The sequence below is a fragment of the Bufo bufo genome, chromosome 5 (assembly GCF_905171765.1).
Source record: "Bufo bufo chromosome 5, aBufBuf1.1, whole genome shotgun sequence".
In the NCBI taxonomy this organism is placed as follows: domain Eukaryota; kingdom Metazoa; phylum Chordata; class Amphibia; order Anura; family Bufonidae; genus Bufo; species Bufo bufo.
The window spans coordinates 531,956,307-531,970,279 of record NC_053393.1 but is presented as its reverse complement, the minus strand read 5'-3'; the positions used below and the strand labels follow the sequence as shown (position 1 = coordinate 531,970,279).

General features: G+C 48.4%; 1 protein-coding gene across 1 annotated transcript in view; it reads left to right on the top strand.

Moving 5' to 3' along the window:
• The first annotated feature begins 4,019 nt into the window (after positions 1 to 4,019).
• SDHAF3 (succinate dehydrogenase complex assembly factor 3) overlaps positions 4,020 to 13,973 on the top strand; it is a 41,960-nt gene continuing 32,006 nt past the window's right edge. Inside the window, exons 1-2 of the mRNA XM_040433147.1 lie at positions 4,020 to 4,139; positions 6,044 to 6,227. Of these exons, the coding sequence (XP_040289081.1) occupies positions 6,057 to 6,227 (171 nt within the window). The 5' untranslated portion in view covers positions 4,020 to 4,139; positions 6,044 to 6,056. The remainder of the gene's footprint in view (positions 4,140 to 6,043; positions 6,228 to 13,973) is intronic.

Here is a 13,973-nt window from a genome sequence, read left to right as displayed (position 1 = left end):
CTGAAAATAAAAGCGTATACTGTACCGAGTTGTGTTTACGTAGGTGACATGTAGGGGAGAAGTCATGGGGGGGGTGGAAAGGCGCACAGCAGTGCCAATGTGTTACTTGCGCTTTTATGTCGCTGCTGTAAGATTGAGATCGGATTGCAATATCGTTTTTTAGCACGTTTTTGTTTGTTTTGTGATGGGGAAATCCTGCAGATCCAGGTACTTAGCCGTAATTACACGTTCAGTCCTGATCGGACAGGTTTAATAGAATCTATAATTAATGGGAAGGGGGGAGGGGAGATGTCGTGATGTGATTACATTGGCCGCGGTTCAGAACGCTTTTCAGTAAGTTTTTATTGAAGGGATAATAATTATTACTTATATTATTAAAGTGTAATTCTTCTTTCATGGACTGAATCTACAGAACGAGTCGAGCAACTTTCCAAATACTTCACTTTATTGGTTTTGGACCGATTTGGAGTTATTTTATGTCATTTTCTTCATTCCTGTACAGAGCCGCTCTCAAAAGTCTGTCGGTCGCCCTTGGTAACAGACAGCAGTTGAGCTCCACCCTGTTGTCAGACATGTGACCAGTTGAGCTGTTATTATGTAGCAGTCAGCTGGTTTTCCTACAGTATCCCCTATGGAAAGGGGACCCCGCTGCTCACCATCTGTCAAAATAAGGTAGGAAGAAAACCTAGTGTGGCCCTTGTATTTTTTAGGGCCCATAGCATATGTATAGCATAGCTTGGTTGCATGAGATTAATGTATGAGGTCTGTATTAAGAAAAATAGGGGCCACCATTCCCCCACCAATCAGCATGGTTTAAAGCGGACAGCCCCTTTAAGATGGATTTTCCATTAAAGGGGCATCTTATAAAGTGAAGGCCTATCACAGGGATCTCAGGGACGCCACTGAAGGGCCCACAGCACTGGTGTAGAGATGCATCCCCTGCACAGTGGCGTCCTGGTCCAACAGTGTGGCCGGACCGTTTAGCGAATTCCCCGTATGTTCTTCTAGCAAGGCTGCCAGGAACACGGCCACGGTTTTGGGGTGGATGGGCGTAGCTGGTTCACGTCTGGCCAGCCGCTGACCTTTCATAAAAATTACATTAACCCCACAGGCCATAGGAAATTCAGGCTCCATAATGGACTGTAAGAGGATGACTGTAATACTCAGCTGCACCTGTGGGATCAAGGAAAACGGCACTTAAACAGTTAACAGGGCTATCCCATAATTAATTCATATAGGACAATACCTTTCTAACAAAGCTAGAAGCAGCGCTGTACCTCACATGGATCCAGAGATCTCCCCATTCATTGATCTTCTAGATTTATTTCAAGCTAGCAGCTCAGGGGCGTGTGTTTCCTCTCAGAGGGCATGTCCTTTCTGCTGCAGCTCTCTACTTATCACAGCTCAGGGAGTGCGTCCTTTCTGCTGCAGCTCTCTCCCTATTACAGCTCAGGGGTTGTGACCTTTCTGCTGCAGCTCTCTCCCTATCACAGCTCAAAGGGCGTGTTCTTTTTGCTGCAGCTCTCTGCCTATCAGAGCTCAAGGGTTGTGACCTTTCTACAGCTCTCTCCCTATCACAGCTCAGGGGCCATATCCTTTCTTCTGCAGCTCTCTCCTTATCACAGCTCAAAGGGCGTGTTCTTTCTGCTGCAGCTCTCTCTCTATAACGCTCATTGTTTCTAAGAACAGATAGGGCTTGTGGCAGTTAAAGGATGGAACTGGATTGAGGTCAGGACTCTGTGCGGTCAGTTAAGTTCTTCTACACCAAAACTCACCCAAGTTCCCGACCATGTCTTTATGGAGCTTGCTCTGCTATGCAGAAACAGAAAAGAACAAGTTTGTAGGTCCTTCCCCCGACACCTAAAGGCCCACCCCGGACATGCCCATCCCCTCGCTACACATCCCTATCTTCAGCATGCTGCATAGTCTTTCAGGAGAATTTAGCACTACATACCCATTACCTGCAGTGATGTCTCCTCTGATGTAAATATTCTCTTTCCTCATCTTCTCCATTCAGACCAGACCGCCATGACGACTTCTTTCAGCTGTGTCTTGTCTGCAGTTTGCCACAGACATCTTAGGTTCCTCGCTTTTACATCCCTGGCTCCTCCTGAACACCCCAATGCTGTGCTCGCTGCACTCTCCAATATCCTAAATACTTTACTCCAGGAAAATAGTGCCCCAGAAGTAATAATACCCCCTATAGTACACCATGTCATAATGCCCCTTATATTGCCCCAAGTATTAATATTGCCCCATAGCACCTCCAGAAATAATGCCCCCAACAATTATAATAATGCCCCTATAATGCTGCCACCAATTATAATGCCCCTATAATGCTGCCACCAATTATAATGCTCCCTATAACACCGCCACCAATAATGCCCCCTATAGTGCCGCCACAAAAAATGCCCCCTATAGTGCCACCACCAATAATAATGCACCCTATAACACCGCCACCAATAATGCCCCCTATAGTGCCGCCACCAATAATAATGCCCCCTAGCGTGCTGCCACAAATAATAATGCCCCTATAATGCCGCCACCAAAAATAATGCCCCCTATAGTTTCGCCACCAATATTAATGCCCCTCTAACACCGCCACCAATAATGCCCCCTATAGTGCCGCCACCAATAATAATACCCCCTATAGTGCCGCCACCAATAATAATACCCCCTATAGTGCCGCCACCAATAATAATACCCCCTATAGTGCCGCCACCAATAATAATAACCCCTATAGTGCCGCCACCAATAATAATGCCCCCTATAGTGTTGCCACCAATAATAATGCCCCCTATAGTGTTGCCACCAATAATAATGCCCCCTATAGTGCCGCCACCAATAATAATGCCCCCTATAGTGCCGCCACCAATAATAATGCCCCTCTAGTGCTTCCACCAATAATAATGCCCCCTATAGTGTTGCCACCAATTAAAATGTCCCCTATAGTGCCACCACCAATAATAATGCCCCCTATAGTGCCGCCACCAATAATAATGCCCCCTATAGTGCCTCCACCAATTATAATGTCCTCTAAAGTGCTGCCACCAGATAATAATGCCCCCTATAGTGTTGCCACCAATAATAATGCCCCCTATAGTGCCTCCACCAATTATAATGTCCTCTAAAGTGCTGCCACCAGATAATAATGCCCCCTATAGTGTTGCCACCAATAATAATGCCCCCTATAGAGCTCCCAGTTAACATTTCCCCATAGTGACCCCAGTAACGCCCTATAATGTCCCCAGTTTAAAAAATAAAAATAAAAATAAAAAAGTGTTAAAAAATGAATACTCCCCTGGGTCCCGTGTCCCCGACACCATCTGCGGAGCATGCTGCGGGCGTCCCAGGCAAGAAGTTGTGGTGATTTTTAGCACTCTAGGAACACCATAAAAACATAATGGCAGAACTGCGGTTTTCTTTTTCAATTTCATCCCACAAAGAATTTTGTTTTTTCATTTTCCAATACAAGCGATGGTAAATGAAACAGCGCCATTAAAGATACAAATTGTTCTGCAAAAAAGAAGCCGCCATACGGCTATGTGAACGGAAAAGTAAAAATGTTACGGCTCTTTTAAGGCGGGAAAGAAAAAAAGGAAAACACAGAAACTTGAAAATTGAAGTTCAGTCACTGAGGGTTAAACACGACACTGCTGCCTGCAGTGAAAGGGTGAGGAAAAGAAAAAAAATGTTGTGAGGCCCCTAAATATAAAAAAATGACCGCCCTGAAGGGGTTAATTATTCGGTTAGGGATATATGACAAAAGCGCGTCACACGGCAGCCTGGTGTGAATTGATATTCTGTTCAGTATACATAAAATAGGGTGAGCACCCTGTGGCTTTCTCTTGGAGAACTACAAGTCTCAGCACACCATTCTAGGCAGCAGCTATGTAAGGGGCACCCATTTCTCATGAGTTCTGATGACATGGCTGCAGCGCTATTATCTGCCGCACGCCATCTACTGCTCACTGCTGGAATTGTTCCCTTTTATCAAGTATTCTGCCCACAATAAATATGGCGTCTCTGCTACTTCCTGTGTGTGGACGGCGCCTCTGTGATCATGTGACGTTCTGCAGCCGGAGGTACAGTGCCCGCAAAGGTCAAAACTAACGAACGAGAAGAAAATCGCGTTTCTGGTGAGTTTTTTACTTTGTACGTTTGTGTCCTGCGGTTACATCGTTATATTATATTACACTCTGCTTGTTTGCACGGTGCATAGAGCACAAGATGGCGGCATAAGATAACAGCACCCTGACATAAGAAAAGATTGATTGAATAAGTGAATAAAAAGGTTGTACAGAACAGGGTGCCCCCCACAGTGTCAGCCACAGGTACCCACCACATATGGCCTTCCAGAACATAGGCATAGATACTCAGCATAAGCAGGCACATGCCCTTTCCCCGGAGCGTCAGCCGCGGGACGCCCCCTTCCCCGGAGCGGCAACCGCGGGACTCCCCCTTCCCCGGAGCGTCAACCGAGGGACGCCCCCTTCCCCGGAGCGTCAGCCGCGGGACGCCCCCTTCCCCGGAGCGTCAGCCGCGGGACGCCCCCTTCCCCGGAGCGTCAGCCGCGGGACGCCCCCTTCCCCGGAGCGTCAGCCGCGGGACGCCCCCTTCCCCGGAGCGTCAGCCGCGGGACGGCCCCTTCCCCGGAGCGTCAGCCGCGGGACGGCCCCTTCCCCGGAGCGTCAACCGCGGGACGCCCCCTTCCCCGGAGCGTCAGCCGCGGGACGCCCCCTTCCCCGGAGCGTCAGATACACCATTCAGACCCCCCCGGATTGTCAGCCGCAGAGGCATAGCCAAAGGCCCTCAGGCAAAGAGCGCTCCCTTCCGTCTCCAACATTAGAGCTACAGACACCCCCGTCCCGGAGCGTCAGTCACAGACGTCCCCTATAGTGCTGGGCTCCTATGTGCCCCCGAACCCAGTAATGCCGGAGATGTGGGCCCCCGGTGCAAATTCTGTAACCAGCCCCCACCTGCCCTGTGCCATTGATAACATTGTGCCATCCCTTAAGGCACCAGGGCTGGCTGTAACTGCTACCCCTGAACCCCCTACAGCTACCCCCTGCTAGACGCCCTCATAATGCCAGTCATCAGCCTCCCTCAGCACCCAGCAGGCTCCTCTAAGTGACCGATGTGCAGCACAGTCACAGTGAGGGGTCGGGGGGCAGTGGAGCGCGGTGAGTTCTGACTGAATCCAGGCTTTGTCGAGGTTTGTAGCAATGTGGCAGGTGGAGCGTCTGTGCCCATTTACCAGTTAGTGTCTAAATCGAGTGCCACTACCCCACACAAGACACTGAGATAGGTATGGGGGCAGTGTGCTTAATACTAATATATTTATATATTGGTACAAAGCACCAGCTCTTCTGCTGTGTGATAGCTGCCGGGGAGCGGTGCGGGGCCCAACGCCTTCTTATATCGCTCATTAGGAAAGTGAATGGCCCCTTGTGTCTAATTACTATACAGTGTTCTCATTTACACCACCTTCTCCCTAACAGTGCCATCCATCCAGGAGCCCCCTAAGAGTGCCACCTCCCATAAGAGTGCCAGCTTTCCCCTAGCAGTGCCAGCCATCCAGGAGCCCCCTAAGAGTGCCACCTCCCATAAGAGTGCCAGCTTTCCCCCTAGCAGTGCCAGCCATCCAGGAGCCCCCTAAGAGTGCCACCTCCCATACGAGTGCCACCTTCTCCCTAACAGTGCCATCCATCCAGGAGCCCCCTAAGAGTGCCACCTCCCATAAGAGTGCCAGCTTTCCCTCTAGCAGTGCCAGCCATCCAGGAGCCCCCTAAGAGTGCCACCTCCCATAAGAGTGCCAGCTTTCCCCCTAGCAGTGCCAGCCATCCATCCATCCCATGAGACTGCTGTCTATCTATCCTCCCCATAACAGTGTCAGCCAGCTAGCTCCTCCATAAGTGTGCCAGCAATAGAATGTCCTTTCTCTGCTCATCACCGGGGGACGATGGCTGCCAGCTTTCAGTTTCCTGTATCTGTCATTTTTCCACCATTGCGCTGTCCCTTTATAGACGTCTCTTGTCTGCAGATCTGCCTTGAGGATGTCTTCTCACGTCTCCCAGGTGAGATCTCTGTACAAGAAGATCCTCCTGCTGCACCGGACGTTACCGCTGCACCTGAGAGCGCTGGGAGATCAGTATGTGAAGGACGAGTTCAGGAGACACAAGGACGTTGGTCACGCTGAAGCCAAGCTCTTCGTGAAGGAATGGGAGGTACTCGCTGCTCTCTGCTTCTTAAAGGGGAAGTCCAGTTATCTATAGACAATGCAGAATCATTGTATGAGGAAAGCTCCTCCACAGGCGGCTGCAGATGTGTATTACGTGAAGCGCAGGTGTTTTTTATTTTTATTTCCCCCCCATTTCTCCCCCGGTTCTTCTAAATGTACATGTTCTCTTACCGTGCTTGATGAGTGGGCGGGGTCTTCCTGGTGTGATGTCAGAGCCAATCACATGCCTCTCCCAGCTTCTCCACCTCCTCTTAGCCTGTTGCTGCAGCTTCATCCCCCTCCTCTTCCCCCTTCCTGTCTTTTAATTTCAGTTTTACACTAGAAGGATTTTTTTGATGACAGAGATGGTCTCAGAACAGACAGGAGAAGGACAGGCCGCGGGAAGGTGGCGACGATGCCGCCAGGTTTCATAAGGTCACATGTATTACTGATTTGTGCAAAGGCTGTTATAACTATAGGGTCGAATATACCGGTACTCGTGCGCGGCCGGAGGAGGCAGCTCATTTATGGCAAGTCCGTGCGCCAGAATGAAATTTAGCTTGGCGCTATGGTAGATTTCTGTCTTCATTTGCGCCAGAAAACTGGCACAAATGAAGAAAAAATGGGGGACATCTATCAATAATGGCGTAATTTGCGCCAAATAAATACTAACATTAAAAATCAAAAGTGGTGATTTGTTTCATCTCGTATATCAACATTTTAAAATGTGACTTTTAAAAAAATATAAACTTGATTATTCACCAATTTCTCTCGATTTGCGACATTTTAATGCCAATAGCACGAAAATGCGACTTTTTTAAAACAGAAATGTGCCATTTCAGCCAACCCTGCCAGACCAAACTTGCGACTTTTGAAGCATATTTGCGACATTTCCACAAGTTCTATTTTTTCGCGGTGCGGCGGAGGCACGGACAGAAACACCACACGGAAGCAGTCCGTAGTGCTTCCATGGGGTTCCGATCCGTGCTTCCTTTCCGCATGTCCGTGATTGCGGACCCATTCAAGTGAATGGGTCCGCATCTGTGATGCGGAGTGCACACGGGGGCCGGTGCCCGTGTCTTGCAGACCCGCCGTATGCCGGCCGCAATACGGCCGCGGGCACACAATGTTCGTGTGCAGGAGGCCTAAGAGAAACAAAATAAGAGTATTGCAGGCAGAGGTCGCACTACCTTTTTTCCAGAAGAGTAAAAATACTCCTCTGACCATTTTTGAGGAGTATTTCTACCCGAGGAGGAGTACGATAGGTGCAGTAATACAGATGCATAATCCGGAGGCCTGCGCTCGCTCCCATCTGCGTTCGGAGCCTCTGTTGCAGATTCTGTCAAAAGACAAGAGAAAAAAGCCTCGTACTGTGCGCAGGACTTTCTAAAAGACTCGTGATCGGACACTGAACGCACTGCTTCATAGTCGGCGGAGTCTGCTCAGCTTCTTCCCTGTCAGGCCGGGCTCACATCACATTGTCAGACGCCTCAGACAGACGCCATTCTGCTGCATCCGTCACCACAGATTTCCATTGTAAAAAAAGTATACGTTAGCCTTTATGTTTTTTTGCTGAACCACCTTGCAGATTGGAAAAATGTGGTGCACTACACGTTCCAGTTCTGCAAAAAAAGGTATACTTTTTTTACAATGGAACTCCATGGTGACGGATGCCACAGTATGGCGTCTGTCTGAGGCGTCCGTTAATGTATACGGTTTTTGTGTATGTGGACAATAACCCCCACCCTTATGTGCCCGATCCAGCGCTCATCTAACGGAGCAGAACAACAGAAATAAATAGCGCTGGTGTGAACGTGGCCTGAGAGGTGGGGATTTATGCAGGAACCATTACTAATCTAAATACCATCAGTTATAGCGACGTGATAAAGTCCAGTCCAATATAGCGGAATTAACCCTGTACTTTAGCCTGCATTCACTATACAGTGCACTATGTACACCACATGCATCAGTGTGTGATGTATGCGGTGCAGTGTGATGATGTATACAGGTATGTGATGTATGTGGTGCAGTGTGTCATGTATGTGGTGCAGTGTGTCATGTATGTGGTGCAGTGTGTCATGTATGTGGTGCAGTGTGTCATGTATGTGGTGCAGTGTGTGATGTATGTGGTGCAGTGTGTGATGTATGTGGTGCAGTGTGTGATGTATGTGGTGCAGTGTGTGATGTATGTGGTGCAGTGTGTGATGTATGTGGTGCAGTGTGTGATGTATGTGGTGCAGTGTGTGATGTATGTGGTGCAGTGTGTGATGTATGTGGTGCAGTGTGTCATGTATGTGGTGCAGTGTGTGATGTATGTGGTGCAGTGTGTGGTGTATGTGGTGCAGTGTGTGATGTATGTGGTGCAGTGTGTGATGTATGTGGTGCAGTGTGTGATGTATGTGGTGCAGTGTGTGATGTGTGCAGTGTGTGTTGTATGTGGTGCAGTGTGTCATGTATGTGGTGCAGTGTGTGGTGTGTGTGGTGTATGTGGTGCAGTGTGTGATGTATGTGGTGCAGTGTGTGATGTATGTGGTGCAGTGTGTGATGTATGTGGTGCAGTGTGTGATGTATGTGGTGCAGTGTGTCATGTATGTGGTGCAGTGTGTGATGTATGTGGTGCAGTGTGTGGTGTATGTGGTGCAGTGTGTGATGTATGTGGTGCAGTGTGTGATGTATGTGGTGCAGTGTGTGTTGTATGTGGTGCAGTGTGTGATGTATGTGGTGCAGTGTGTGATGTATGTGGTGCAGTGATGATCACACACTACATTACACACTGCTGTCACCTTGATGTCCGGAGCTGTCTGTCACCTCTGAGGAGTCCTCTTTAGATCCTCCGCCGCCATGTTTCCCGGGGTCCTTGTGCAGCGCGCCCGCTCTCCTCACTGTAGAAACTCCCAGGAGCCGGCCCCTCCTCCTTCCCATGCTGCAGGGCGCTGTATCGCTCCGGCGTCCGCCCAAACCAACCAATAGTAAATTGGTCATTTCAGGAACAGGCAGCATCGCTTGCTGCTGAATGTAGGGGAAAAGTCTAAGGCCTGGTTCACACTTGAGCGTATTTGATACACGCGTTTTAGTCGGACGTTTTCGAGGGCGTATTACTGCTCGTTTTTGGAAATAGGAAACGCACGTTCTTGCGATTGACCACAGAGGCGTCCAATGAAAGAGCCTTCCTGCGGAGCACCATCGCCCTTTCCTGTGTGTTTATAGTTGCAGCAGTGCATATAATGCGTTTGAGGAGAAGGAGACTGAGCAGGCGACGGTTCTGGGTCCATCCTGTGATTGCGAACCGACAGCAAAGAGGACAGTTCTGGGCCATGTACGATAACCTTCCCGTTGAAGTCTATGGGCGCGAACGCGTGACAATACGCTCCTGTACTTCTTTGGGCGTGGGGCGTTTTACAGCGCGTAAAGGTGAGAACAATGCCCATTGAGAGTTTTACAGCGCGTAGGACCGCACTGTAAAACGCTCAGGTGTGAACCAGGCCTTAAGGCTTCTTGCTACGACTTAGACTTTTTCCAGGGAGTAAAATGGCCTGAACGGGCGTCAGTGACGCTTGTACAGGCGTTATTGCGTTATTGCGACCTCTTTGATATGCAACCTGCAATACTCTTAGTGAGAGCCCTAAACTAATTCACTGACAGAATGCTGGTTTTTAGAGAGAGAAAAATGTATTCATCCCGTTTTGATACTCACCGGTCACTTCATTGTCCGCTACAATTTGAGACATTTCTGCTGATAAGAGGATGATAAATGAGGTGTAATATGCGCCAATTTGTTAGCCCCGCCCACTTTGACATTTATAACCCTTTTCTGGCGTGATGCATTCTTTATGGTGAAAATTCTGGAGAAAACTGTTTGATATATTCGGCGCAAATCAAAACGAAATTCTTTTTGTTGCATTTTACGCCATAATTCTAGTGTAACATGCTTAGTAAATGTCCCCCAATGTTTCTTGCCCTCTCTTCTCACACCCCTTTTTTGGAAAGTGGCAGGGGCGGCGTAATTGTCACGATGGCATTTAAAAAGTCCCAAACGTGGTGTTTGTAACGTTGTTTTCCAGGACGTCCTCCATGACAGCACCACATGGAGGACGTCTCCCCGACCACAATTGGGACAGGAAACGGAGAGAGGTTAAAAGTCCCCCCCCCCCCCACACACCAGTGTTTGTCCTGTCCCAATAATGGATGGGGCAGAGATGAGGTCTCTAGAATATTTGGTCCAGGGCGGAGGCCGGGATCGGGGGGACATGTTCCTCTCCTTCCTCCTCTTGATGCCCGGCTAAAACCTCCTAGACGGGGTGTCCCTTAGCTTCCCCATCCCTTCCGGTACCTGACGGCCAAATGGCTGATTTCAAGGTCGGAATATACAGCCGCGGGCGGGGGGGATCGGTAGCCGCAACCCCGGTGGGGCTGTGGGCTCCAGGCTTGCTCCTCCTCATCACGATCACTAAGGGCCGCAAGTAAGGGCAGCCGGAAGTAAGATGGAGGCGTCCATAGTGGATTCATCCAGCGGCTGGAACGCAAGTGCTCTCCACACAAGGCGCCCGGAAACAAGATGGCGGCGCCCTACAGCGTTTTTCATGGCATGGGACGCTTGAGGCCTGGCTTACCGGCCTCGTGTCCCATCCGGTTGACTCTCTTAGGATGAGTACCGGAAAGGAAGAGGAGGAGCATCGCGGCAACAGGAGGGGTAAGCGCTGAGGGCATCTAAACCAGAGGGGGCTTAGCAGCAGGGTCCTGACATTATGGCTTCCTCCAGCTCTATTAGGAGAGAGCGATCCCCAGAGCCTCCTGTCCAGGGTCATGGGAGTAGAAAACCAGACTTGGTTTTAAAAAAATAATTATTCTAAAGAAAATTGCTCGTCATGTTTCCTAGGGAGGCAAAGAGACTACTCATAAGGTGGAGCCTAAAAGATGTGCTACCTGCAACAAAAGGCATCAAGATACGCAACAAAATTATGCGCGGATTGTATCAATTGTATTAACGGACCTTAGAGCAATTATAAGGAAGAAGTAAAAGCTTCTGTGACCTCCCTTGTGCCCCCTCCAAATGTTGGTCATACCCTGAAAGCTAAGAGACCTAGAGAGGTCTCAGATCCCGACTCAGAGGATATGGATGTACAATATACTCAGTCGGATGAAGGAGATGAAGAAGAAATAGATTCTTTACCCTCCACATCCTATGAAGAGCAGCGAAAATACTGCTTCTCATCAGATGATCTGGACTCTCTTCTCACTGCCATTCGGGAAATTCCACTATGTAAGCCCTCCACAAGGTCATTAATACATGTGTTAAAAAGAAGAGGGTCCCATACGGACCCTTGTGGTATCCCTCTGGTAACTGTGAACCCTCCATTACTTTGGCACTCCACTGGTGACCATGACCCCTCAAATACTCACCCCTGTAGCCCTTCACTGGGGAATATGGTCCCTCCAATACTGACCCCTGCAGTACCCCACTGCTAACTGTGAACCCTCCATTACTCACTCCTGTGGTATACCACTGGTGACCGTGGCCCCTCCAACACTGACCCTTGTGGTGCCCCACTGGTGACCGTGGCCCCTCCAACACTGACCCTTGTGGTGCCCCACTGGTTACTCAAACACCTTCAGGACTGACCCCACTGATAAATGTGACCCCCTTCAATACTGACCCCTGTGGCAACGCACTGGTAATTATGACCCCACCAGTATTGACCCCTGTGGTACCCCAATGGTGACTCTAACCACTTCAGTGCTGATCCCTGTGGTTCCCCCATGGTCACTGGGACTCCTCCAATACTGACCCTGACGCTCGTACAAGTTCTGCTTTCTCTTCAAATAGTCAATCTGATATTGATGACCTATCCTGAGGATAGGTCATCAATAGTAAAAAGTGGACAACCCCTTTAAGTCCCTCAGAACTCGGGGGTGGGTTTACTACAGTTCTGTCTAGTCTAGACCAAAATCTGGGATCTAAACAGTCTGAAATTCAGACAGATATACACTCACCTAAAGAATTATTAGTGCCCCCATACTAATACGGTGTTGGACCCCCTTTTGCCTTCAGAACTGCCTTAATTCTACGTGGCATTGATTCCACAAGGTTCTGATAGCATTCTTTAGAAATGTTGGCCCATATTGATAGGATAGCATCTTGCAGTTGATGGAGATTTGAGGGATGCACATCCAGGGCACGAAGCTCCCGTTCCACCACATCCCAAAGATGCTCTATTGGGTTGAGATCTGGTGACTGTGGGGGCCATTTTAGTACAGTGAACTCATTGTCATGTTCAAGAAACCAATGTGAAATGATTGGAGCTTTGTGACATGGTGCATTATCCTGCTGGAAGTAGCCATCAGAGGATGGATACATGTTCTCATTCTGTTTACGCCAAATTCGGACTCTACCATTTGAATGTCTCAACAGAAATCGAGACTCATCAGACCAGGCAACATTTTTCCAGTCTTCAACAGTCCAATTTTGGTGAGCTCGTGCAAATTGTAGCCTCTTTTTCCTATTTGTAGTGGAGATGAGTGGTACCCGGTGGGGTCTTCTGCTGTTGTAGCCCATCCGCCTCAAGGTTGGGCGTGTTGTGGCTTCACAAATGCTTTGCTGCAGACCTCGGTTGTAACGAGTGGTTATTTCTATCAGCTTGAATCAGTCGGCCCATTCTCCTCTGACCTCTAGCATCCACAAGGCATTTTCGCCCACAGGACTGCCGCATACTGGATGTTTTTCCCTTTTCACACCATTCTTTGTAAACCCTAGAAATGGTTGTGCGTGAAAATCCCAGTAACTGAGCAGATTGTGAAATACTCAGACCGGCCCGTCTGGCACCAACAACCATGCCACGCTCAAAATGGCTTAAATCACCTTTCTTTCCCGTTCTGACATTCAGTTTGGAGTTCAGGAGATTGTCTTGACCAGGAGCCCCCCCTAAATGCATTGAAGCAACTGCCATGTGATTGGTTGACTAGATAATTGCATTAATGAGAAATAGAACAGGTGTTCCTAATAATTCTTTAGGTGAGTGTACACTGAGTCATTGCAGCAAATTATGAGGACAGCAGAGCTGTGCTGCTGATAGATTTAGCTCAATGATAGATACAGTGCCTTGAAAAAGTATTCATACCCCTTGACTTTTTCCACACACCCACAAACTTAAATATATTTTATTGGGATTTTATGTGATAGACCAACACAAAGTAACAAGTATGTAAGTAAGTATTTTTTTTTCATAAATAAAAATCTAGTAAGTGTGTCGTGCATTTGTATTCTCCTTGCCTGGGCCGTCAGTTTAGGTGGACGGCCACGTCTTGGTAGGTTTGCAGTTGTGCCATACTCCTTCCATGGATTGAACAGTGCTCCACGAGATGTTCAGAGCTTGGGATAGTTTTTTTTTTTATAACCTAATCCTGCTTTACACTTCTCCACAACTTTATCCCTGACCTGTCTGGTGTGTTCCTTGGTTTTCATGATGCTGTTTGATCACTAATGTTCTCTAACAAACCTCTGAGGCCTTCACAGAATAGCTGTAGTTATACTGAGAATACATTACACACAGATGGACTCTATTTACTAATTAGGTGACTTGTGAAGGCAGTTGGTCTCCCTGGATTGTATTTAGGAGTATCGAGTACAGGGGGCTGAATACACATGCACGCTGCACTTTACAGATTTGTATTTATAACATTTTTTTGAAAACCATGTATTATTTTCTTTTCACGTCACACATACTCACTACTCTGTGTTGGTCTACATAAAATCCCA